General features: G+C 40.8%; 2 protein-coding genes across 3 annotated transcripts in view; one reads left to right on the top strand and one right to left on the bottom strand.

The window, feature by feature from the left end:
• Nucleotides 1-1,422: 1,422 nt before the first annotated feature.
• Nucleotides 1,423-2,517, top strand: LOC128359855 (C-X-C chemokine receptor type 5; the record flags this gene model as incomplete). The annotated part of the gene is made up of 1 exon (XM_053320178.1): nucleotides 1,423-2,517. A coding segment is annotated over one exon (1,095 nt), but the record flags the coding sequence as incomplete, so codon positions are not given.
• Nucleotides 2,518-2,974: 457 nt separating this feature from the next.
• bcl9l (bcl9 like) overlaps nucleotides 2,975-26,949 on the bottom strand; it is a 32,366-nt gene continuing 8,391 nt past the window's right edge. Inside the window, exons 2-9 of one of the 2 annotated variants that reach the window (XM_053320542.1) lie at nucleotides 15,204-15,277; nucleotides 14,498-14,906; nucleotides 10,453-10,575; nucleotides 9,935-10,109; nucleotides 9,482-9,581; nucleotides 5,594-7,997; nucleotides 5,227-5,481; nucleotides 2,975-4,945 (exon numbers count right to left, since the gene is read on the bottom strand). In XM_053320542.1, coding sequence (XP_053176517.1) covers nucleotides 3,753-4,945; nucleotides 5,227-5,481; nucleotides 5,594-7,997; nucleotides 9,482-9,581; nucleotides 9,935-10,109; nucleotides 10,453-10,575; nucleotides 14,498-14,822 — 4,575 coding nt within the window. In that variant the 5' untranslated portion in view covers nucleotides 14,823-14,906; nucleotides 15,204-15,277 and the 3' untranslated portion in view covers nucleotides 2,975-3,752. The remainder of the gene's footprint in view (nucleotides 4,946-5,226; nucleotides 5,482-5,593; nucleotides 7,998-9,481; nucleotides 9,582-9,934; nucleotides 10,110-10,452; nucleotides 10,576-14,497; nucleotides 14,907-15,203; nucleotides 15,278-26,949) is intronic. The other variant, XM_053320543.1, reaches the window with a different exon arrangement.

The raw sequence follows: 26,949 nt of genomic DNA, 5'->3' as shown, positions 1-26,949 counted from the left end.
ATGCTGGATGGACACCATACATTAACTGTTTAAAACAGTATGCATAACTTGTTATAATTCTATAAGCCTCAGCTGCAACATCTGGCATCTTAAAGGAAGAGATTTTAAAAATAAGGACCATTGTCTAGCAGCGTCCTATGGTTAAAACTAAACTACAGGATTTTTAAATTAACGGTAAGAAAGTGATAGACAGAATTACTGAAGTGTAAAAAAGGCACCTCAACAGATGTAGAGATGTGCTGCTTCCTTCCTGTTAAATCATTAGGGAAATAAGTGGTGAGGAAGAAATTAAATGTGGTGCATCCTATATAATTTTCATGAAAGGGGGAGTTCAGTGAGTAACTCCATTTTTTAAATAAAGACTTCAAATCGCTTGCAATTTATTTATCATCACATTGATGTAGAGGAAGACACAGAATATAGATCTATCTTTCTATGTCACCCTTGGTTAACCCATAGTTAAGCCCTTCTCAAAATGAGTCAGCGGAACACAACCTGCGCACTCCTTTGCATGTGTGATATTGGTTGTGGACTCTGGTGGCTCCTTCAACATCAGATCAATGACAAATTACGCTACCTCCAGAGGGTATAGCCTACTAGCCACAGTATCATCCACTGTGACAACAGAAACTCACCATGACTCAACCCAAGCATGAAGAAGAACAGAATCAAATTGTGAAAATAAGCCATATTCCTATCCATTCTCTGCATGCCGTTTCCTCATTCAAATAAGTCTCACATTATCAAGTTAAACTTATCACCTCATGTGATTTTAAGTGTGAGAACAATACACCCCCATAAGTGACTTTATCTGCAATTATTTCTAATTCCAAATCATAATTGTTCAAGACAGCAACAGATTGAACTGAGAGTTCATTTAACTATTGGAACAAAATGTTGCCATTTTAAAAGGCAGAAAACAAATATATAAGAAAAAAACATCAGTATATTTATCCTTCTGTATTAAACAAAGTTATTACTTTTAGATGGCACTTAAAATTAGTGTAATAAAGTGTAGTGTAAAAAAAGTGTAATATTTGCACATTCTACTTAATACCTCTGTTTTTTTTACCACAGGCATTTTAGAATGTACACTAGTGCTATTTAGTTGCTGACTGTGAAAAAAAAGAGAAAAAAAGTAAGTTAGTTACAGCTAATGTAGGGAGTTTTGGTATACTTGCCAACAATATCTGCAGGCTAATGTAAAAGGGAAGTGAAAAAAAAGGTTTATTAGTGTTTCCTGACTAACAATTAGTCTGAAAACTGAGCTGAATCACAGAAAACACAGAGCCAAATGATTAGTAAAACTTGTCATGATTCCTTTTTTACCATTTCATTGTAAATAAAACATACCATCAGAATTAAGCTCAATTCAGTCCACCTTATAATTGCGTATTACTTCACAGCACATGAAATGATTTTCCTAACTGTGATGAGGTAATTAAAACTATTTTTCTCCTTTATATTTTAAAGCCATACGATGAAGAGAATTACACTGACTACGAACAAGACAACGTCTGTGATGATGAGGACCTGGACCTGAATACTGTGTTCCAGCCTGTGCTTTACAGTTTGATATTTCTGCTGGGCATGGTGGGAAACGGCTTGATGATAGCGGTGCTGCTGAGACATTGGCGCCGTCTTCGCATCACTGAGATCTACCTGCTGCACCTTGCCCTTGCTGACCTGATGCTTCTTTGTACATTTCCTGTTGTTATAGTCGAATATGCAGCCGGATGGGTGTTTCGGGAGTTTCTCTGCAAGCTGACGGGCCTGATGAAAACTCTTAACTTCCTCTGTGGGAGTTTCCTTCTGGCTTGCATTGGGTTTGATCGGTATTTGGCAATTGTTCATGCTATTCCTAGTATGCAAAATCGTCGCCCGAGAACAGTGCACCAAATATGTATTTCACTATGGCTGGTCTGTTTGGGGTTGTCAGTACCCAATGTTGTGTTCCTTACTGTGACACAGGAACGTGCAAACACATCTAGGCTCTCCTGTTTCAACACTGAGTACGGTATCCATGCAAACAACTGGGATTTGACCGACAGAGTCTTAAATCATGTGTGCTTTTTCGTACCTCTGGCTGTCATGAGCTACTGCTACACAGCAATAGTAGTTACTTTGTGCAAAAGTCAGAAATGCCAAGCAAAGAAAGGTGCCATTCGACTCGCTTTACTTATCACTCTCGTCTTTTGTTTCTGTTGGCTTCCATATAACATCACCTTACTGATAAAAACATTAGACGAATTGAAAATCATCTCATATAAAACCTGTGTGTCTTTTTACTTAATGCACCAAATCCTTGGGGTGACAAAGAGCCTGGGCTTCTCACACTGTTGTCTGAATCCTTTCTTGTACGCCTTTGTTGGGGTGCGGTTCCGCAGTGAGCTAATACAACTGCTTTGCCAATTGGGCTGCCATCGTGTTTGTCTGCCTTTCATCAGAACTAAGGGTCACAGTCGACCTTCCGCTTCTGATGTAGCAACAACTGCCAGCAGCAGCGTCTTCATCTAATACACCCTTACATTAGCCTGGCTAACACCAGACGCGTCTCAATCTCATGTTAGATTGAAGTAGGGTCTGGTGAGGAGCTGTTCATTTCCTCGTATTTGAGGCGGGATCAACGAATGTCGATCAAATGCTTCTGTGCGCTACTGGACAAACTTACAGCCAATCATATCAACGATAGACGATGACGTATTCAGAGCCTTTAGTTTTTCTTCTATTTTCAAAGTGAACTTGCCTTTCAATTTATTTTTTTGCACCTCTGTGGCCGCCATGCTGGATGTAAACAGAGTCGCTCAACAGTCATCATCGCCTTGAGCCCGCCTCCCCGTTCGGTGATTGGTTCCCTATCTCAGGCGAAAATTTTGTCTTGGTGGCCATGCTAACTTTCTGAGCGAAGTAGAATCACGCTGGAATGAGAGCATGGGTATACCCAGGCTACCCTTACATAATATCAGCTGTAATTAAAATGCTTCTGTTCTGTTGTCTTCTACAGTATTTCACTTGTTATGATGGAAAGTGTTTCAATGTTATCAAATACTCTGACAATATAGTAGCGACTGCTTTTTTGATTGCATTTAAAATATGATTTATTTACCCAATTAAAAACAAATGAGATTGTTGGGCAAAAACTGTTTTTGCTTGCAAGTACTGGTCTTTGTGAAGTGAATAAAAATTGAAATGTTTTAAAGCAACTGTGTCCCCTTGTCCATGTTATCAAATGACAACACAATAAACAAAACTAAGACCACCTTAGAGATCAGTATTATTCTATTTTTAGACTTCTAGTAAAACACTGTTATACAGAACTGCAAACAATCACAAATGGCTTCTTATATACAGCAGGTATATATTATATACACATATAATTGTGTTATATCCTTTTGCACAACAGTTTGGTAGTTGAAGAAAATAAATCAATGATATTAAAACAAAGAGAAATTTGAGGCACTCCTCTTTTGAACGCCACTCTGTTCCCAAAACAAATACACACATCTTTGAAATATACATATTTTACAGTATTTTAGAAAATGGCTTCAGATTTGTTATTGAACTGTGTTACAGTGCTTTTAAATATTCAATTTTCTAATCAGTTGTAATCCAAAATATGAAGATTATCACTGTTTTTTTTTGTTTTTACAATTCCTTTTTTCAAACAACTGCAAGAGTAATGATGAAAAAAAATCGACACAATGGGTAGGTAACCTTTTTTTTTCTTTTCATGACAGTTTTTATGGGCTGGATCAAAATGGCATATTGGCCATACCTCCAGGGCCATAGCCAATGGGACTGTCCAGAGACATTCCCCGCTGTCTGAGAGACTGGGGCCCCATCATACCAGACTGTGGGTGGGGAGGGGCCATCATCGGTCCCTGAGGGGACATTAGAGGACCCTGGGGGCCAAAGGGATCCCCTGGAATTGACATGCTTCGCTGCTTAGCCTGCATCATCATAATGTTTTGCTGTGCCATCAGATTGTGTGGGTGCTGCTGGGATGACATCATGCCAGGGTATGGATTAGAGGGATGGTGAAGAAGACTGTTGGCCATCATGGCTTGCTGTTGCTGGAGTTGCTGCTGCGGCCCCATGCCTATCCTTCCCATCATATGCCCAGGGGGGCACATTGGGCCCATGCCTCCACTGGAAATCATTCCCCTAGAGCTCCCCTGAAGAATACCCATGCTTTGACGTATTCCACCATGTGAGGGGTGAGGTGGCAACTGCTGTTCAGCCATCATGTTCTGAAGGTTTGCTATGTGGGGGTTGGATGAAGGGCCGGTGTTGTGTGGAGGGCCAGAAGAAGACAGCTGCTTGAGGAGCTGCTGTGGAGTAGGTTGCTGGGATGGTGGCCCCTGATGTGGATTCTGATGTGGCTCACTCTTAGGGAAGTACTGAAGAGTGCTACTGGGTTTATCAGAAGGAATGATACGGGAGAGGTCAAACTCAGGGATCCCTGTGTGAGTCGGCCGTATAACTTCACTTAGGTCCGGTCCATCCCCCATGGGCAAAGAGGTGAATGACTCCGAGGGGTGAGAAGGGCGTTGGTGAGGATGGCCTTTGCTCAACAGGTGTAACTGCTGAGGTGGCAGAATAGCCTCATTAGTCTGAGAGAAATTCTGCGACATTCCTCCAATTGGTGAGTGCATGGGCCCATGAGATGGTGGCTGCATGCGGGGAAAACCTGCCATCTGGTTCTGAGATATGGGTGAAACATTGCAGGGCCCCAGTCCGTCAGGTGCTCCTCCTCCCATCATGGCAGAATTCATGGCAGGCATACCCATTTGGTTTGGGGAAGAAAGCACAGGTCCTGAGGCATCATGCGACAGGTGCTGCTGACCTTGGCTTACAATACCCATGGGGCTTTGTGGATCACTGTGGGGCCCAATGGAGCTCTGGGAGACAAGCATCTGAGAGGTCTGCGGGTTCCCCATGTTTCCTGGTGATAAAACAAGCCCAACATGTGAAAATAACACTATTAATATTTAAAATATACCTTTTTCTCAAAACATTAGACTTACGAAGTATTAATTGGAGTTTAGGCTACGATAATAATATTATCGTAGCCTAAACTCATATTATGAAGGTTTAGACTAGCTGACAGATTTTATAGGCAAAGCACAGATCTAGGAAATAACACTTAATTCATTCAATCTTTCTCTAATGGCATGGAAATATCAAAGGACAAATGACAGTCACAGTGTGTTCTTGTGTTCATACCTCCAATGCTGACACCAGATAAAAGAGGTCGATCTGGCAGCATCTCATCATCAGAAGTAGCAATTGTTTTGATTGCATCATGATAGAGAGGAGTGGAACTAGGCATGGCATACTTGGACATCTGAGACATGATGAGAGACAAAGGATTCTGTGATGGAGGGGCATCAGGGGATGAAGTAAATGGCATACTAGGATTCATAGAGCCTGGCTGGCTAATGGGGGTAGAGTTGGAACTCCTGGGGGGAAGAGATTGGCCTGCAAAGAACATAAACAGTTAATGTCGCAGAAAATGAAGAACAGCACTCATAATTATCAGACATTAGAGATCCCAACAGTGTGTTCTGATCGTGTTGTGTTCAGAGCGTACCTGTCTCAGTGGAATTACTTCCTCCGTTGCCCACTACTCTCCCACTTGTTGGACCACCCGGACTTGGAAGTGCTGTTTTAGGAGACGGCCACCCTGGAGAGGCCACAGCCATGGCAGGGGACTTGAGTCGTCCAGGAGAGGCAGACGGAGAGTGCAACCCAAGGTTGGAAGACCCCATTATCTGGGGAGACTTCATGGAAGAAGAGGAAGGAGTCCCAGCACCGGACGCGGGGGGAAGAGCGGAATGATGCCCTGCAGAGGAGATCTGAGAAGGAGACTTCTGTCCTGGAGCAGAGGGAGAAGGTAAAAGAGGTGAAGGCTCTTGGTTGAGGGATGGAGATTTAAGCTGACGGGGAAGAGGCACTGCAGGAGAGTTCAGTGGGTGAACATTGATTGATAGGTCAGAGGGGTGCCTAGGACCAAGATCTGCTCCCCTCAGGCCTCCAGTGATTGGCATATGACTAAGTCGTGATGTACCCATTTGATTAGAACCCTGCTGGTCAGGCCCAAACATCTCAGGGCCAGGTTGTTGAAGATAGGCTCCTTCAACCTGTCCTCCAGGGAAAGGACCTTGATTGGGAAACTGAAAGTGACCATCTGGTCCTGGGATCATTCCCTTATTTCCTCTTCCATTTTGTGAAGCTCTGATTCGTGAAATCTCTCCAGGGCTAAACATTTCACCTAAATGCCCCCCTCCTGCAGGACCTCCTCGGAGTTTCTGAGATAGAATCATATGCTGTTGTTGGACATTCATCTGTGGGTTCATATTCATAGAAAGGTTGCTCCCTAGAGGAGAATCCACCAAGTCTCTCATCTGAGGACCCCCTCCAGGAGAGCCCATAGTGTCCCGTGAGCCAGGAAAGTCCATAGAATCACCTCGCGTGGAGGGAGGACCCCGGCTCATTCCCAAATTGGGGAAGTCAGGAACCCCAGGATTATCTGTCATTCTTGAGCCCAGGTTGCCCTGTTGCTGCTGTTTAGCTAATCGATCAAGTTCAAACCTAGTAAGTCCCTGCATCTGCCGTTTTTCCATGATGTGAAACATTTCCTCACGTGTCAAGAGATGTTCTGGGTCACCCTGCAAGTGCTGAGGAGGTCCACCTGGGTAGCACCCATGAAAGGGACCCCCACCACCCATGTTGTTGGGCATATCATCTAACCAAATCATCCCTGGCCTAGTGGGCCTTTGGGGTCCTAGACCCTCAATGGATAAAACTCCCCCTGGACTACCAGGAAATCCCCCTCCCCCTGGTGGACCTCTCTGCATCTGTCCTATGAATCTAGGACCACGAGGTCCCTCCTGGTGCATGTCCATAATTCGTGCGTTTCCACCCATTCCTCCTCCCATCATATTGCCAGGACCCCACGGCTGGTCTCCAGACTTGCTGTGGTAGGGAGGAGGGGGTCCTCTCATCATCACGGGACCCCCATGCATGCCCATTTCAGTCATCATTCTAAAGTGCTGGGGATGTGTGGTGGGTTGCATTTCCTGTTGTCGTCTCTTCTCTTGGTAGTACTCTTCTTGAAGTTTCCTCCATGCTATTTGCTCTGGGGTCAGTCCTTCTGGTCCAAGTAAGGGACCCATGTCAATCCCAGGTGAAGACAGCTGGTGATGTTGGTGTTGTGGTAGGTTATGATGAGTGTCCATTTGAGGGCTTTCAAGGGCAGGTCCACCAAGAGATTGTGTTTGAGAAATTATGGACTGGAGGGGTTCTTCATATTTCTTCATTGCTCCCATTGGAGTCAAGGCTGACGACACCATATTACCACTACTGCAATTTCCAGGGTTATTAGTGCCATTCTCACTATCCTCAAGAATAGCACTCCTGTCAGTATTGTTGTTATTATTTAGGTTGGAGGGATTATTAGTAGGATTGTTGTTAGAGCCTCCTGTGTCTGCAAGGCCTCCACTTGCTCCACTGCGTAGAAGCAGCCTCTCTATGTCTCTTAGCGTCTGCAAAGAACGCTCTCTGTGTTCCAGCTGCTCTTTGGATAGACCATCTGTGTTCCCTGGGCCACTCCTCTGGCCTGTATCACTCTGTAGATGTGCAGATAGGATGGAAGGACTCCCTGAGGGAGAAACAGTAGCAACAGGAAGGGACATACCCCCTCCACCCTCCCCATCCCCATTTCCTAGGACTGGGCCTGCAGGTGTGGGTGTGCTCCCTCCTTCTGATCTATGGGCAATGCTGTTATTGCTGGACGCTCCACCAGGTCTAATCTGAGAAGATTCATTATCTGAGTGTCCAGCTGATGATGGTGTTCCTGCAGGATGCAAAGGGCCTCCAACTCCTGCAGAGGATGGCTGAGGAGTTCCACTTTGGGATTTAGGGGTGCCTGTGTGTGGAGAGCTGCTGGAGTTCACCTTCTCAGATAGATTAGGAAGCTTCCCTGATGGGTGGCCCTGTGGCAGAGAAAAAGGAGAAAAAAATAGGTTAAGGTCAGGCTGTTAAAAATGCTGTTACAATTCCTACATTTATATTATTATCATGAATTGCTAACTATAACCCATCATTATCATTGTCATCATCATTTTCACCTTGATTACCGTAAATTCCGGACTATAAGCAGCTACTTTTTTCCCACTTTGAACACTGCGGCTTATACTACTGTGCGTCTAATGCATGTTTTTTTTTTTCGTGGCGCCCAAAACATTTTGCCTTGTAACAGTAGACCAATAAAATTGATGAGCAGTTCACAGAGGTCCAATGAAATTGTGTGATAAATCAAGCGCACTTTATTATTGTAAATCAGTCATTTGTACTCACTCTCATCAACAAGGAAAATACTCGAAGAAAAGCATATGATGCGGCTGTTACGTACTTTATTATTTTTTCACTTTGCTTCATGTTTGATACACGTTGTTGTCCGACTCGTTCATAGGAGAGAACGGGAGAGTTCGCTCAGTAGGTTTTAATTAAAAGTTTTCCAATACAAGACGTACAATGACAGGTGCGAATGAGGTAGATTACTCCAGTAAAAGTAAGACTTAGTTTAATGACTTAGAAGTCGCCAAATGACTTACTTTAACGAATTTCGTTAGTTTATATAATGCAGATTTGTAAAATATTACTTTTATTAGGGTCACAGTCACAGACAATAAACGTACCATTTGATAAGCAGCAGATGTAATGAAGTCCACGCAGCACGCTGGATGCAAACTAATATTAAGCCTGTAGCCTATTCATTATAATGTCCATGGACATAAATTTAGTTACTTAATAATGACAAAATAATACACAAAAAATGGTCGGATTGGGAACCCATATGCATAATGTCTCCTAGTTACATTTAGTGTTGCTTGAAATGACCAGGGCTCAGCTAGTGTTGCCTTATCAAATCGTCGATTTCCCGGGATTCCCTGGAAAATTGCCTCCCTCAAGCAGGGTACACTTGCACTCACACTAGCCAAATAATCCGGACTTTAGGGGGCAAACGTGCTTGGGCACGGTACGATTGCCTAGTGCGCCCTAAATGTGTGTTCAGAGGAGGGGGGTGAGGGGGGGGGGGTTGCGTGATGGCTGTCAGGCATCGCCGATCGGACCAACCCTAGCTAATATCTCATATTACAACGTGGGACACCTGCGGCTTAAAATCCGGTGCACTCTGTAGTCCGGAATTTACGGTACTTTATTATTATAAATAGCATCTTTCGATTTAAAATAATTTTCCAAAACAACTCATAGTGCACTTCACTTTTTTGGTAAAAACATTCACAGCAGCAACAACTGCTGATGAAAACAGGAACAAAGAAGTATGTGAGACCAAAATAGCTAAACAAATTACCCTTCCCACATGCACCTGTTTTCTTTACTGAGGAAAACACTTTTATTCTGCCATGATACAGGGTTGACAAAAACATGAAATTTTGTATGAATTGCCAGTGACCTGTAAATGTCTGACCTGCTCCAACTTGTTGCATGGAACATTTTGCTGGTGAAACAGAAGGATGGAATCAGACTGTCCTTTCAACACCGCCTCTGCAGCACTGTCAAAGTAAAATATCAATATTACAAATTAGATTACATTACATTACAATCATATAATTCAGTTTTGAGATTTAAAAAAACATATAAAAGTGTAGGGGGTGGCTGTGGCTCAGGAGGTAGAGCGGTCGTCCTCCAATTGAAAGTCCACATGTCGATGTGTCCTTGGGCAAGACACTTAACCCCAAATTGCTCCTTTGAGTAGTCGTAAAGACCACTCAAAGTTGGTTTATAAGATGAATAAAATGTAGACATCTCTACTTTCAGTTAATGGAAATAACTTCTGGCAGGTGAATCATCATTGGATTATTGCTATTAAAAAAACTTGCATGTCAGATCTGTACATAGTTCATACCTGTTGGCTAGGCTGGTTGTGAAAACATACACCACTTGCTGTGAAGACTGAGGTGGCTCTGCCTTTAACCCTGATCCCACTCCACAACTCAGTACAGGACCCACAGGTTCAGACATGGGCCCTGCGGACAGGCGATCAGGAAGCCCTTGGACAGGACCTGCAAGCCCTGGCTCCCCTGAGAAAAATCATCAGCACAATGGTTTAATTGGTCTCAAATGATATCTTGGTGTTCACTTGCAATACCAGTACATATTTTTGGCTACAGCATCTTAACACTAGATGGAGCTAAACCACATGTAAAGTCAAATCAGTGGAAAGGGATCATATGGCATTCCAAGCTCTCATCTTCTTCCTTTCAGTGTATGTGTGTGCAGGATGTGAACAGCTATGGATAATTTATGGCTTTAACCTGTTGTTTTCAATTTAAATACAATTGAGAAGTGGAATTTGTACTTAATTAGTACACCATTTGTTATTTAGGGCTGTTCTACATTCACCCTCTATGTAAACAGACTCACGGTGGGTTGCAGTGTGTGGCTTGTCTTCATCTTCCTCCGTGTCAGGTCCAGAGCACCATTCACCCCCACTATATGGCTGTTTCTTCTCCAGAACACAGCGCCGCTTACTCCGCATAACACCCTCTAGGGGATAAGACACACACATCAACATATGGATAACAACTGTCATAGTACTCTTCCTTTAAAAGGTTTTACCAGTGTCTCTGTTTTTATTGTTCACTCTAATAGGCACAACCAACCACTGTATTTTCCAGAGCTAGAGGCTACTGTACTACTCTGTCTAATGCACTTTGTCTTACAAATGATTGGATTCCAGCTTACAGCTGCTTTGACAAATGTAATCAATCACTTTAAATCCGAACATGAATGGAAATACAAATGGTCCATTACAAACAGTAATTAGCCACAATATAATGCAGTGTTTCCCACACATTCATGGCCCGCCACGAAAGAATTACGTCCGCCACGAATAGATTTTTCGGCTTTTGGCTCGCTCGACCTCGCTCATAAAAGCATAGTAATGGGACTCTGTCTGTGAATGCAGCTTGTCGTTACAATTCCGGGGCAGTAGGTGGCGGCAATAAAACCAAAGAAGACGCACTTAATTCACCTGGTCGGCCAGAAGAAGAAGAAGAAGAAGAAGAAGAAGAAGAAGAAGATAGACAGACAGACAGACAGACAGACAGACGAAGATAGACACATATGTCTTTGCTAGAGGCTATCTGCTGGTGTGTGGTGTGTATGAAACAGGAGGAGTTCACGGACGTAAACAAAACAGTCACGTGTCCCACAGATGCAGTGTCGGGAAAGGGACCGTATATGGTTTGTTCCGTGTCTGTTTCCTTACGTGTTGGACTAAATACATGGACATATTGAGGAAAATATTTCGGTTTTATGGAAACGGATTTCATATTTCACCAGAATGGATACTTGGCGAGCTGTACAGAAAGTCCTGAGTCATAAGATGATCGCTGTGGATAAAGAGAAGACTTTGAAGGTATGTAGCATTATAGCTGTTAGCTTACTTTAGCGGAGTGGTTAGCCGAGCTAACCGCTAATACTATTACAGCTGTGAGCAACCATATAATTCATGAGTGGTCTTGAATGAATCAGGAGAATCTAAGCTTTCAATGTAACAATGTACGACATGAATATATATGTTTAAGGGTTGGTGTTTAAAACATTCAGAAGAACTTGTCGCTACCTCCCAACTTCCGGTCCGTCCCGTAGGCGGAACAGCGTGTTTTAAGTGTCTGCAGTTCCGATCCTTCATGTTGGCTGAAACAGACAAGTCACCCTCAAATATGCTGAAAACCATGTTGAAGTTTGGCCTGCAGTTAGTCTTCCCTAATGTTTATGTGGCTTTGAGGATGTTCCTTACGTTGCCGGTGACAAACTGTGAGGGGGAGCGATCATTTTCTCATTTGGGGAGAATCAAAAATGAGCTGAGGACCACACCACCACAAATAGATGCCTGTCCTGTGGGAAACACTATAATGTGATGTTTGGAAAATGTACTATAGTCATGTCATGTAACATTATGGACTATGTTTAACAGATCAACTCTCTGTAAGCAAATTTAAATAATTTTTGAAAATACTGGCAGCCTGAGAGGTGACACCCAGGCTCATGCAGTAATATGTGAACCATCTCTTTTGCATACATGCTCCTTCAGCTGTGACTGCACTGTCATGACAAAGCAGCTATTAAGCTATAAAGAAGCAAAATAATATGATAGAAAAAAATAATATAAAGTGAAATTAGTTAAATAAGCAAACTGAGCCATCTTATTAATGTCAATTAAATGAACTAAAATGTTAAGGAAAATGACAAAACTTAATTATCAACAATACTTACAAGTATTAAACAGTGCAGTCATTTGCAGTTCTGTTCATCTTGGGTTTCGGTTTTCTTTGCCACTGCATTTTGAAACCGTAATCACGACAATATGCCATGCATTTGACTCACATCTGCAGATGTTTTGAGAAGCATTTTGAGCTTCTAATGTGGTGTAATTATAATATCGTGGATTAACATTCACACAAGGTAAACTACTGTTACAAAAAAGGCACAACTAACTTCTGACATATCGTGGCAAATGCAGCTGTGGTGTTTAAAGTCCTAATGGTGACAGGAAAGGAAAGAAGAATACACTGGCAAGATCCTTGATAAATGTCGCACATTTAGAGAAGCTATAAACAAATCAGTGAACATGTTTCAGGCTCATAACTCAACATCTTACTGACTTTGTGGCAGAAAGCTTCTAATACACACATGAGATGAGTTTGGGTAATGGCAGACTTAAAGCACCAGTGTGTAGGATTTAGTGGCATCTAGCAGTGAGGTTGCAGATTGTAACAAACTGAATAAACCCCCCCCCCCACCCTTCCCTTTACAAGCGTGCAGGTGAAAAACTATGAAAGGCCCTCCCTAGTCTGTTCTGGGCTCGAAAACATGGTGATGACACATGGCAGGTTACATGGAAGAGGATCTGCTTCTTACGTAGATATAAAGAGCTCATTCCAAGGTAATGAAAAACACATCAATTCTTATTTTCAGGTGATTTTACATTCATTAAAACATACTTACAAATATTATATTCCATTTCTGCCAAGCCACGTTCAGCTAGATGACACTAAATTCTGCACACTGTACCTTTAATAGACTGAATGTACAGTAAAGGAGGAAGGAAGTTTGCAGTGACAGTGCAGAGAAAGGACAGCAGAGGGAGGACTGCTACCTTTCAGAGAGGCAGTATGAAAGGGCTGATGTCTCGTTCTCTGTAAATGTTTTCGTTGCCAATAGTAACTAGTTTATCTTAACAAGAAAAATCAGCTATTGAGCCGTGTCTTCTGCCATATTCAGATTATTTGTCACTGACCCCATTCAGGTTTAGCAGCAAAGTGATTTGAAGTAAAGCGAGGGGAGGCTTGCATTTCATTTCAATGCACTTTTGTTTTTCTACGGGCAGAAATTAGATCACAGGGAATGACAGAGCAAGAGAGAGAGAGAGGGAGAGAAAAGGGACGTGTGTGTTTGTCTGTGTGTTAGTGTGTGTGTGTGTGTGTGTATGGAGGGGGGTTAAATGGAGCAAGAGGAGATTTTCCATCAAAAGACCCACCCTATCTTTCATTCTCTCCATCTTTCAGCTTTTACAGCTCTATGTAGGAACCACACCACTCCCTCTGAGTCTATCAAGGTGTGTGTGTGCATTTTGGGAATCAATTTAAGTTATATACCTAGGAAGTGAGGTTAAATTGTGTTTATGTTCTAATTAGAGTAAGTGTTTGGGTTTAGCATTTAGTTGTGATGGTTAGGGTTAGTGACTGGGGAATGCATTATGTCAATTAATGTCCTCACTAGAATAGCTATACAAACATGTGTACGTGTGTGTGTGTGTGTGTGTGTGTGTGTGTGTGCGTGTGTGTGTGTGTTAGGAAGAGGAGGTTCCAGTCATGTACAGGAAGCCCAGATGAGTTTCACAAATTCATATAAATGTCATCTGCAACCATAACACTCACGTGAACACCAAAAAAAACCCAACAGCAAACAAATGCAAATGAAATACATGAACAGTGTTGCCTGAGACACTAATCAAAAAGGAACTTAAAGTCTTTCCACCCACTCAGCATCTCTTGTTTTACAAACAACAACAACAACCTCTCTAGGCTTACTAAATTTTCACAACCTCATGACCTATCTCTGTCTCTTTCAGAGCACTACAGAAAACCCTGATGCTTTTTCATCTAAGACACGTCACTGCAGCACAGGCATGGCAGAACTATCAAAAGCCAGGGGGAAATTCTGACGCTTCACTGAAAGGTCAGGGCATTTCAGCAAGAGAGAAAACAAGTTCTTCTGTCCTCTCAGTCCTTACATTCACTTCCTGCTGTGGAGGAGGTGAATGCTCGTAATCTTGTATTTCGGGTAAAGATTGGGCTGATAGGAAGGTAAAGGAAGTGAACTTCTGCATATGTCGAACAGACACATACAGTCTATATGTCCAACACTCTGACTCAGTTTTCTCTGTACATGTGCACCTTACCTCCTTTGGCATCTGTCTCCAGGGCTGGAGGAATGGCATTTCTTGAATCACCAGAGTCAATGGAGACACTCCGCTCCCGCTTCGATTTGGTTTTCAGCATCCCTCCGATGCCGCTCACTGATTGGCTGACAGCTTTCAGCCCAGGGTTGCCGGGAGAAATCTGGTTGGTTTTGACTCCATGGCTGCCAGCACTTATGCCCTTTGGACCCAGGTGACCAGCAGCGCCCTGCTGCTGCTGAGCCTGCTGGTTTACACTGGCTATTTGAGATCGGCTGTCACCGGTGACCTGCTTGCCATGATTGGCTAGTTTATTGTCTGGGTGCATTTGATTGGCTGGTGATTGAGGTGGAGGTCTGGTATGGAGAATAGTTGTGCCTGTCAGTGGAGCTCACATTGCTTACAGGCAACACTGATGGAGAGAGAAAAAAAAAGATAATCAGCACTTCAGAATAACACTGTGTATCAGGCCTTGAAAGTTGTGTTTAAGGCAAATTCTAATTCATTTAAATTTCTCCACAAGGCCATATCTGACTTTGTGACTTGAGAAATGTAGAAGAAAACTTGTACTTGACTATAAATTATAAATACATAGCTTCATTGAATCCATTTCAGCTGAAAACAAACTCTACACTGAGCCTGTACTGCATGGATGATTGGAAACACACTTTGGTTCCAGGTTAGGCTTTAAAACCGCCTGTTCACTCACCTCATCTCACCCAGACGCTCAACTGACATACTGCCATGTTGCTCTCCAGGACGCTTCACTGACCACACATGGACCTGAGGGACAACAAGAGAGTAATATCATCAGTGGAGGCAGATAGCAACCTTTACAGTCAGTGCTATCTGTTAGTGTATGCGTTCTCAGCCGGTGGGTCAACATCAACCTCATGAGCAAAGAGAGAAGAAGCCACAAGATTGATAAGGGAGTAAGGCCAGAGACACTCTGAGGTAACTATCCCTTTAAGGGAAAGAAAGCAAAGAATGAGTTTGAACTAAGGGAGGGACCTGCAACTAAGAAGTAGCTCAGCAGCGTTTTAGGTCCCTCCCCCTACCAAACACTTTGCAAACCACAAAAACTCCACCACACATTCCACAACAGTGTCTGTAGCAATACCTGTCTCTCCCTCCCTCGCTCGCTCACTCACACAGACTCATTCTCTCAGTTTCACACATTTTGAGTTTAAGCACACAACTTATTACTGGCTCATGATACATTTTTGTTTAGGCCTATTTAGACACACCACCAAACCTTGAGGGTTTATCAGCATTACCCACATTTGCCTTTAATCCATTTTAGTGTGACCTGAGAGCCCAGATGACGAAGCCTATGCCTCACATCACCACTTTCTGCTTCTTGTTTTACTGGTAAAATTAGAGGATAAAAATAGTTTTGAGAACTGTGTAGGATTTAAGCTCAACTTTTAGAAAAGTGGCAACTTCCCTGCACATACGGCTTCATTCAAGCTGATGTCCATAACCTTAAGCTCCTGATTTTAACCTTTGTAACTGGGGTAAACTTCTCCGTGTGTTGAAGAATGTTTTTGCAGTCCAAAAACTGGTTGTACGCATGTTTCTACACCATCTATCACACAAAGGCTGCTTGTGCACAGAGCATTAAAACAGTATTTGCAGGTCTCAACTAGACCCTTCCACACCTGTTGCTTGTGAACAATAGTTGCTCAAAACAGTCATCATGGGCCGTTCAAAAACATCTAGCCTAGATATTTGGCTGACATAATGCAGATCTCGTGTAAACTTTTCCACTGGTTTCCATTTTTGGCAGATGACACAGTTCTGCTGTTGCACACAGCGTTTTCAGACAGGTCAGCTGTCCCCACTCTAACAGAACCATCTGTACCACTCACTCACCTTGACAGGTAATGGTAAACACAATGCTGTAATTAGTCATTAACTAACGCCGGCTCAAGTCAGCACAGAAAGGTGCCTTGTTCGCTGGCTGAGGCCTTCATCATTCATTAACTCAAATGGGGACAGTCAGACGTCGCTCCTGTTGACAAAGTGTGACTCACTTGCTTTGTGCAACACAAAGTGTAGGCAGACTAATCACACAGTGAGTCGTTGACCTTCGAGTGGACAATTAAGAAAAGATAGACCTATCTAAAGTGAATCTAGTAGATATCAAGGGGTCTGTGACATGATCAACAAACTGAAAAGCCTGTAAAAGTCGTATCTAGTTTGTGCTGTTACTTTGAAGCGGGTACAAATCGTTGAGCTGTCAAGTAAATTTTGTGTCTTGCTTTAATATTTTCTAAACCTGGAGCCAGGCCTTATAATACCATTATCCCCACTCACTGCTGCATGTATGGAGGCTATATTTAAAGTCCCCCTCCAGTCAAAAATATGTTTTTCTTCTTGTTCCTACACTTAAATGTTTGAGCTGCACTGTGCAGAATGTTGTTTGTTCAGAGTTTGACACTGGAAAGCTGTTCTCATATTTATCTGCGGACAGTGGAAAGTTTCTCTGTGCTCATTGAAAATCTAATTTTAGAGGGTGGGTCTACAAGCATTATTTGAGACAATGTGACTGTTTTGACGTAACCACTGTGATGTCCACTGATTTGTAGACTCATATTTTGAAGCTTCGAGTTTGGCATTTTGACTGTCGCCATCTTGGTTTTTTGGAGCCAGAAATGACCATATTTAGACAAGAGGGAAGAGCTGACCCTAATGCTAGTGTTAGCTGCCTGCTTGGTTAGCATGGCGCATTTATAGTTAATGGTTAACTGTCATATTGCTGATGCTAATTTTGCAATGAGAAAAAAACTTCAAATAAAATGTACTTACTGGAAAAACTGAACAGCTGACTCTCTAGAGGGTCTTTTAGTACAACCAAACGCTGAACAAGACTTTTTAGGTGACCAAAATGTTACAATTAAATTCCCTGAACTGAAAACACGCTAAAATAGTGACAGCTATGCAAACACTCCTATTCTAATCTGGGTTGACATTGTGTAATGTACGTAACCAATGTTACTAAGCTTTATTGCTTATTTTACTCTAAATGGGACCATAATATACAAAATGACTTTCATACAATCCAACTTCTTTTTAAAGTCTGTGGAGTCTTCCCCTACTAGCAATTAGAGAGAATGCAGGTTTGAGTCACTTCCTCATTTACCTCATTCTTCAGACCTGGAGTTTCCTGCTTGTTTCTGACATCACAAATAGTTAAGAAGCCAGTCCTGGTCCAATATTCAACTTTCACAAGTGTCATGTTAAAACTTGCAGCCAACAGTGCATATAGACTGAAAATTAACTTTACAGTGAAGTAGGAGACAGCTTGTGTTCAGCAGTTAAACTTTGGAAATGGAAAATTCATATTAATAGATTCAGATAGACTCAATGAGAGAAAGAGTAGATGTAATGTTAAAGATTTTAACAAGATAATTTAACTTTTTTTCTGGAATAACCATATCAGAAACAAATTATTATTCAAAGTAGAATATTTTATATGCATCTTACAACACACCTAAAGGGGATCTGTATGGTGCAACCAGCCACAAGAACAACACAACTGATAGTCATTACAGTGACTTTGGAACACATAGAGCCCTTTTCAAAGGTTTTATATGGTTTTTAGATTCTGTAAACACCAGTGTATGAAAAGGATTACAACTGTTCAAACTAATCTGCCCTTCAACAATTACAGTTAAACAAGGAGCTGACATGACATGGCAATTTTTGGTTAGCACATTAATGTTTAACTGAACTGTTATGTGGTCACGGATCTCAGAAAAGCAGGTTTCTCTACTCAAGCCAAGATATTCTATTCGAATAGAGGTGTTTACAAGCCTTGACAAAATATCCTCTTTGGAAGAGTCTCCAGACCTAATTTGTGTTGCAACATCTACAGAAAAGTACAAGAGTATACACAAAGACCCATGAACCATGACTGTTTATACACCATTTACAGTATTGTGCAAAGGTTTAAGGCACTTCAGACATTTCGACTGGTATCCATAATCCAGAGAAGTGTCTGATTGGTCCCAAATTTAGTCTGCAACATGATGATGACCTCAAATATTCAGCCAGAGTCATAAAGCACTATTTTGATTGACAAGAGGAACAAGCAGTCCTGCAACAGATGGTATGGCTCCCAAACAGTCCTGATATCAACATCACGGAGTCAGTCTGGGATTACATGAAGAGGCAGAACCAGCTGAGACACCGAAATCCACAGAAGAAGAACTGTGGCAAGTTCTCCAAGATGCAGGAAACAACTGGCCTGCCAACTGCTGCTGTTATAAAGACAGAGCGTGCTCACACCATATTATTGATTTTATTTAGGTTTATTCTGTTAACTGAATTTTATGAGACATTGATTAATAAAAGCCATTCATGGAACTATTTTGAAAGCATCCGCACTTGCTTTAAACTTCTGCACAGGACTGTATTTCAGATTAGACATGAGCAGGCATTAAGATTTTTCTAAGTAATTTGAATCTTCAGGATATTAATTTAAGACAATATTAAAACTAAAATCATCTTGATTACACAGAGCTGATAATCTTTACTTTGAAGCTTCTTCAAAATGAGCACGACCTACTTGTATATCCTATTTTATCTATGTAATGCAGATCAGTGAACATGAGTGATTTGCATTTTGTGCCACCACCTCCCATTTTTGTTTATAAAAAGGCATAGACAAATCAGATACGCCTGGACAACCAAAACTGAACTGGTGTCATCTGCATTCAGTACATCCTGATCCTAACACGTGAACATAACAAGACATGTAACTGCTGAGTTTGAGAAATGATTAGTACTTAATTATCTTGACATTTGAATGATGAATTAAATCAAATCAACCTGGCTGCTATGCAATTAGTTAGCAATAAAATCAAGGTTGTAAAGCCAAACTTAATGTCCCTTCAGGGACGTCTTCTCCATTTCCCTCCCCCTCATCCAGTCAAACTGTTGCAGCCAAAGCAGGTTTTAACATTCATGTTCAGTCTAGCTGTGTTCAAGGTTGCTGCTCTTCATCTGGTCTTAAAGGCTGCAGCCTCTCGTATCAAACAGGGTTTCCTGTTGTTTTCTCATTATGGTTTAACAACTTATCAGCAGCAAGAAAATGCATATTGCACTTCTTTAGCAGAGCCATTAAGCCATTTAACCCTTTCACAAACAGTGAGATAAGTGAGAAATTGTGGTAAAATGATCATCTCGTCTTTAAAGGCATTCATTTCTTGTTCACTGTTATCTGGGATAGGTCCACAACACTGCAAGGATTAAGTGGTTATAATTAGATAACAGCTGGATGGATGGATGAAATTTGATAAAAGACCTGTCTTACTGTGCAAAAGTGCATGCTGACGCAGTTTGGAAATGTACAAACACCAGTTTAGCTTGTTATGTAAAGGGCACTGGCTCCTATGACTAATCAGACATACCTTGTGTGTACAAAGACTGACTAGTCAAGGTCCTGGCTCACCCATGCTGACTAGCAGTGGACCAATTACTTACTAAAAACATGTGAAAAAGAAACCATGTCAATCCTTTCTCACAACGTTTATTTCAGCTACATTAAGGTGATATTTAACAGGTAATTCATAATAAAGGTGTGACCAGATGGGTGCAGGACTACCAAATTATTTTGGTTTATTGTAACAAGTGTGACTAATAGTTATGTATTGTAGCTGATAGATTTTGAAGTAGCCAATAATTTATAAATATGCCCACGCAAGTGCCTTATTAGGCAGAAAGAAAACCTGTGTTACTAATAACATTGATGATAGCTCTGATCTATTCCAGTGTCTCAGTATGCCAGTATGCAGCATACATATGTGCAACATTACTTTTTATGATTTACACCTCTGCCTTTACTACTGTGACATATCAAAATGTACTAATGTCTGAAAAAGTCCTATTAGTCTACATTACTATATGCTGAGGGCCTTTATCACAGCAATACATTACCTGGCCACAACTACCCAATGACAGTTCTTGGAGTTGGTGGTCATGCTGAGTGGAAGAAGAAATTAGGAGCCTGTCACAAAGCAGAATAACTGATGTATTTGATTACTTTGCTGATTAAAACCTGGATCAAATCTGGCAGCTGCTCTGCAAATTAGTAATCTTAACCCAGTAAATAATCAGTTATGTGTGTGAATTGATAAAATGGAAATAATTTGCCATTCGGTAAAATGTGTTTAAGGGATGTCAAAGACAACACAACATAGTCTCATGACACTTTATAACCACAAACTAGACACCAAGAGCATTCAGAGGAGTTTCTTTCTGAAAAACACAATTCTGACAGAAATCTCCAAATGTCTAAAGTTTTAATACCAAATCACAGCATGAATGTTTCTATGGTGTTCCTTAAGGTAATGATGTTTTATTTTATTTATTTATTAAATGGAATCAACCCAAAAACAACTTAAGAGATATAATTGAGCATCATGGCCATCACGTGCCTCCATCATAATGTCTTAAGCCTTAACCAAAACACAATGTTTATTACAGATTTATAACTAGACAAACCCAACACATAGTGCAGAGCTGTATCTCAAATTAATTATCAGGTTAGGGTCACAGCTTTCAGATGATGTAGACCACTTCTATGTGGTATATTCTGTTGACCTGCTATCTGCCCCTAAAGATCCCCTGTGCCCCCCAAAATGAGGTCTATGGTAGTGATACACAGCTGATATGGACTAACTGGAATAGTGGCTCTTACTTGAATTATCAATTTAAAATAATCTCAGTGTACTATAATAGGAAACTTCATTAGGCAAAGATCATGATGCACAATATTCATCAAATATCCAAAATATATCCAGTTGAGTGAATCCAGTCCAACTGTTGATTATGTTATAAAATACACTGATTGATTATTAATCGACGCAAATATTTTGATACGGAGTAACACATAACTATGGTCTTCTAAGTCTAAACACATACATACACTATATCTCATCTGGCACAGTTGTGTAATATTGGCCCATCCACCAGCAGTCACTGTTAGCTTTTTCAGCTCTCTGTTGATTCTCAGCAGTAGTGTATTCTTGCCTTATTTACAAAATCTGCTCAACAGTGTATTGTGGTCCATAAAAGTTTATCTGTCTTATGCATAAATCAAAATGTTGTTGTACGCCACGAACATTCCCCTCTCAGTCTCAGTAACGAAAGCTTTAAAAAAAAAAAGAATATATATATATATAAATAACTGTTCAAAGAAATGACCTAATTGGCTGTTTCTCTGTCATTTGTTTGTATAAACTCACAAACAAACCAACCAGACAGTTTGTGTCTAGAGAGCCAACAGAGAAACTGAACAGAAATATGATTATATCCAAGCCCTGATGTACACTGTTTGGTCTTATTGCCTAATGTTAAACGATTAAACATGTTGCTGCTGTAAAAGAAGATAAGTGAACTTCATTTGTTTTTTGTAATATCAAATCCTTCATAAATCATTCAACACTCGTCATTTGTTTACACAAAAGGTGAGCTGTTACCTAATCAGCAAATGTGTCGGGGTGTAATATGTTCTCTGTTTCTCGTTTCTCATTTGACATTTCACACAAGTTGTTTGGAAAACAAATTTAATTGTTGGACCTTGTCCAGATGTGTCCAATCACTGCTCCCTGCAAATTAGGGGAAATAATTCAATGAGTGAAATCCATAGCACATGCTCTTTACGTATAAAGCTAATTTAGGGCATAATAACAAGTGCATATACACACACACACACACACACACACACACACACACACACACACACACACACACAAAAACCAGGCCGACACACACACGCGTACCTACATTCTTTCAACATGAATAGAAACAAACATAACTGTTCTCAGTTAGGCCTGAAGGTTTAGATGGTTTAAATGAATTTGCTAAAAAGTATTTGCCTTTGAGCGAGGAAAATACTGATGTTCTACTTATTTTTCTCAGCTGACCATCCAGTGATGTATTCTAAGAAACACTTCGGTCGGTTGTTTCCAGGTTTTCAGTGTAAATCCGTGGTCAATTCTGTAAGAATAATGCAGGTCAGAATTTTTTTTAAACAACATTTTAAAGAAGCTGTTGTGCCTGTGTGTGGGTATGTGTGTCATTAAAGAAGCGGAGTTCCCATTTAGTCCTAAAGGCCCTATAAAATCTGTTTAATTTTTTCCAGAATTTAATCAATTCAATAAGAAAGTATTTAAAATGTAATCGAATGAAATGAATACACAGTAGGGTCCAATAGTCTGAAACCGCTTTCCCATTGTTGGACCCTACTGTGTGCGAATGACGCCACACAACATTGCACTATTTTTTTAATCAAAGCAAAGTGCTTCAACACAGAGTACAATCACACACACAAACTCAGACATTAGTTTGAAGAAGTGAAACAGATATGTAAGCACTGCGGCCTGAAGTAATCCCTCACATTTTTGTGAGTGATCGCACTGCGCGCCATAAAAAATAGCCTTAGTTGTATCAGAGGGCCTCATCGACATGACTCTGTGTGTGTGTGTGTGTGTGTGTGTGTGTGTGTGTGTGTGTGTGTGTGTGTGACACTTTTAATTCAAGAGGGGGTGCCAGTCAAGAGTCATGTCTGATAAATAATATTCATAAAACAGAAAGAAAATAGCTCAGTATATGAAACAGGAAGGCACATTTAAAGTAGCAATGAAATATGCATCAACAGAAACCAGTACTGCTAAAACAGATAGACCACAACTTGATTCAGTTTTCAATAGGGGTCTGTGTGTGTGTGTGTATGTGTGTGTGTGTGTGTGTGTGTGTGTGTGGTCCCACAGTCTCAGAGTTCAATCCACTCTGTCAACAGTCTGTTTTGCCTCCTCCACAAACCCCCGAAATCCCTTCAGTTCAATCCACTTTCAGACATAAAAAGACAGACCGCTCCAGCTTTTACCTCAGATCGTTGCCCTCAGACATAGACATCAGAAGACAGAAACTGCAGCATTGAACTGCAACAGCATGATGAGCTGCAGCAGCTCATCAGCATGAGTTGCAGCAACATGAGCTGCAGCGGCAGCGTGTCCTTAAATGACACCAGAACGTGTTAGAGACTGTAAGCAGTTTTTTTCTGTTCATGTAGTTTAGGCACTGTGAAAAAAATGCATTGGTGCTGCAGAGAAAACCCAGATTATTTTATAAATTGCATCTAAATTTCAGCAAATTCCAAGATATTCAGCATTTTAAAGTAGATTCAATTTTAAAAAAATCTAATTCTGTGTTTTCTGCATCGCGGAAATCATAGGGCCCTAAGTCCCACTGGGTCACACAGTCCTCTGTATTTTTAGAGCAAGCTGGTATTAATAGACCCAGAGAGCCCTGGGGAGTCAGGGCCAACAGCGAGAACAAAATACAAAGCCAAGTCCAAAACACAGATGCCACAGTGCTGCTCTGTGGATTCACACCAGTAAACACTGAGACGTGTTTAACAGTGCTGATGAATGAATAATGTGTGTGACGCAGGAGTGCGCACATTTACACAGAGATCCACAGTTGAGTCCTTTTTGCAATCAGCTGCTTAACAAACTGCATTTGCACATGGCGCCAGTCGAAATGGAGCCTAAGAGGAGGAAAATGTGCTTGGCCACCCCGCGCTCCAACTGAGGACGAGACCATGGCTAATACAACATGTATGACTGTTACCAGAATAAAACCTCTGTGACGCACTAATCTAAGTTGAAAGTTGCCCTTGAAGCATCCACACAGTTCTTGTAGTCTTTATCAATGACCGTGGTGATCTAACGGGGACAGCCAAACAAACATTTATAAATCAGGTTCACTAGAGGACATGTGCTGGGTTTAAACTGGAGGCTCAGGTTGTGTGATGGTCAGGCTGCTGGATCTTTTATACACCATATTTAACTTTAGTAAAGATGCAATAATGTTAAAAAAAGGGACACAATGAAGAAAATGAACAGCTGGAACTGATTTAGCATGTGTGACAGGCACCAGCATATAAGAATAAAAACACTTTCAGGAGTATTGTAAGATTATTAGTGATTTCTTCAGGGCTGGAGGATGATATGAAAATCAACACTGTAAGAATAATATAGTGATATTTTATAAAGTTAAAACACTTCTAGATAAGGATGCATATTTGCTAATCTGACTCTCATTCATGTTTGTCATTGTTTTCCCTTAAGTGTCATCATGTCTTCACTGTAAATGACTCCTTTCCACCTAAAGCAAAGTTTCCACTCAACTTTATCATCAATATGCTCAAAAAATTTCCAGACTTCATCTAAATGTCTAACCACCATCCTCATGAATCACTCTGTGTGTGAATGTCTTTTTTTTTTTAAACTGAAGAACCAAAACCAGAGAATAGCCGTTTTTTCTTTGAGGTGATGATAAAGTCCATGATTGTGAGTTGCACAAGAACGTTCAGTTTTTTAAAGATTTCCCCAAATTTGATGTCGCAGTCACCTCATAACTTGAAGGTTTGACTTTTAACAGAACAAACCACATTCATCACTTAAGACATTTATGACAATATGAATATCTCACTCTGTACATTACTAACTAAATGAAAGTTTGAGCTCTTTATATTCTTTTCTGTTGCATTTTTTGGCTTGTGCAACAAACGTTCGAGCCTCTCTCGCTCACCTCTCTTTAAAAAAAAAAAGAAAAAAGGTAGAGCTCTGATTTATCACAACCTGCTCATGGTCTTATGGGCTCTGGCTTGCCTGCTTTATGTAATGTGGGCTGTGTGGCTGGTGTAATGACTCCCTTTATGTTCACACACACACACACACACACACACACACACACACACACACACACACACAAAAGGATTCGAACAAGCCCGGCGTTGTCACTTTTGTCACCACTGACCACTTTGAGATAGAAATGCTGAGATTCTGGTGCTCGATGTACCTGCAGGCCTCCTTTAACCCTTAAAACAGACAACATTGAAAAATGAGATGTGAAAATTAATTCTGATGTTACTAGTTATCTCATTTGCACCTAAGTAAACATTTCCTTAAAGAGAAGTAATACATTCATGCTTTCCCTTGTCAATAATATCATACATTCTAGTTTCTAAACTGATTCTTATCATTTCTATCAAAGTATAGCCCTACCAACAAGCTTCAATTCTACCAATCCAGTTAAACCAATTCTCTTTTTCAACAGTGATCTCAGATCGTCCACAGCTGGGTTTTTAAATATACACAATTATGCCCATAAGAAAATAGGAAGCACACAATTATGGAATAGTCTACCCAAAGCTAAAAGAAATGTCAGCTCTATGAACAGTTTTAAACAACAGCTGAAAACATATTTATTTAATTTGGCTTTTAATTAATGTCATTTTAACTGATTTTCACTGAATACGTTTTTTTTTTATTGTCTAATTTTACTAACTCTCTTTTTTACTGTTTTATTTGCAGTTGTTTCATTCTATATTATTCTGTAAAGCACTTTGAGCTTGTACGAAAGGTGCTCTATAAATAAAGTTTATTATTATTATTATTGTAGTTATTATAATCATTATTATTTTTATTAACTAATTAGAAAAAGGACAAGGCATATACAATTAAACAACCACCTTAACTAATCATGCTCTTAACAGAGTGTTAAAGAGTCTGTATCTCCTGGTGCACATTGCCTGTTTAAGGGTTAAGAAAACATAATGAACTCAGACAGACGTATAAGATAAAACAACAAGAACAGAGTATCATTAAACTCTTATGTACATAAAAACGTGTTTTAAGTCACTGCTTTATACGATACTTTAAAATCAACCCTGCCACAGTTTTCAGGAGAAGTGCAGTCGAACATATATGAGCATTAAACTCCTCCAAAGAAAAGCAAACCAGCTCAAGGATACAGCTGCAACTTGATGAAAGGAGTGTGACAATATACTGTACAGCAGCAGCAAAACACAAAGCTCAGCCTATTGTTGGTATAGGGAGTTTAATTTAGATAAGACCTGCAGACACAGAATACAGCAGAGCACTGCCACTACCTCCTGTGGTTTAAATCCCAACGGTGGCAGCACATACCAAATATGTCTGCTGTTATGACACAAAAAAACTGAATGAAACTCCTGCTTTTAAATCTATAGTCTGCTGGGTTTTTTGACTGAATAAAACACATTCACAATTTAAAGAAACAGAGAATGGTTTTTCAGTCAGCTACATTACTGTCGTTGGGAGTCGTCAAACTGACCGGCAAAACCATCTATAAATCAACAAGAATGACGAGAGGCTAGCTTCACTAAAGTTTAAAAGATGTGGAATCAGCCGTCGAGCTCCTGCCAACTCACACTCAAGGAAAAACCAACCGAGACAAATAGCGTTAAACTGCTTACGAGTGACAGACATCAGTACAATTTAAAATGATTCTTGCTGCTAGCACCCAATAAATTACAGTCTTTTATAATCTCTTTGATGAATGAAGGTCAGGGCTTTTTGTATGCTTCTGTTTGAATCATAGAGAACCAATGGTAAAAA

This window comes from Scomber japonicus, chromosome 6, assembly GCF_027409825.1.
Source record: "Scomber japonicus isolate fScoJap1 chromosome 6, fScoJap1.pri, whole genome shotgun sequence".
Taxonomy (NCBI): Eukaryota; Metazoa; Chordata; class Actinopteri; order Scombriformes; family Scombridae; genus Scomber; species Scomber japonicus.
Note: the sequence above shows the minus strand (reverse complement) of the source record. Positions and strands in the feature narration are given on the sequence as shown.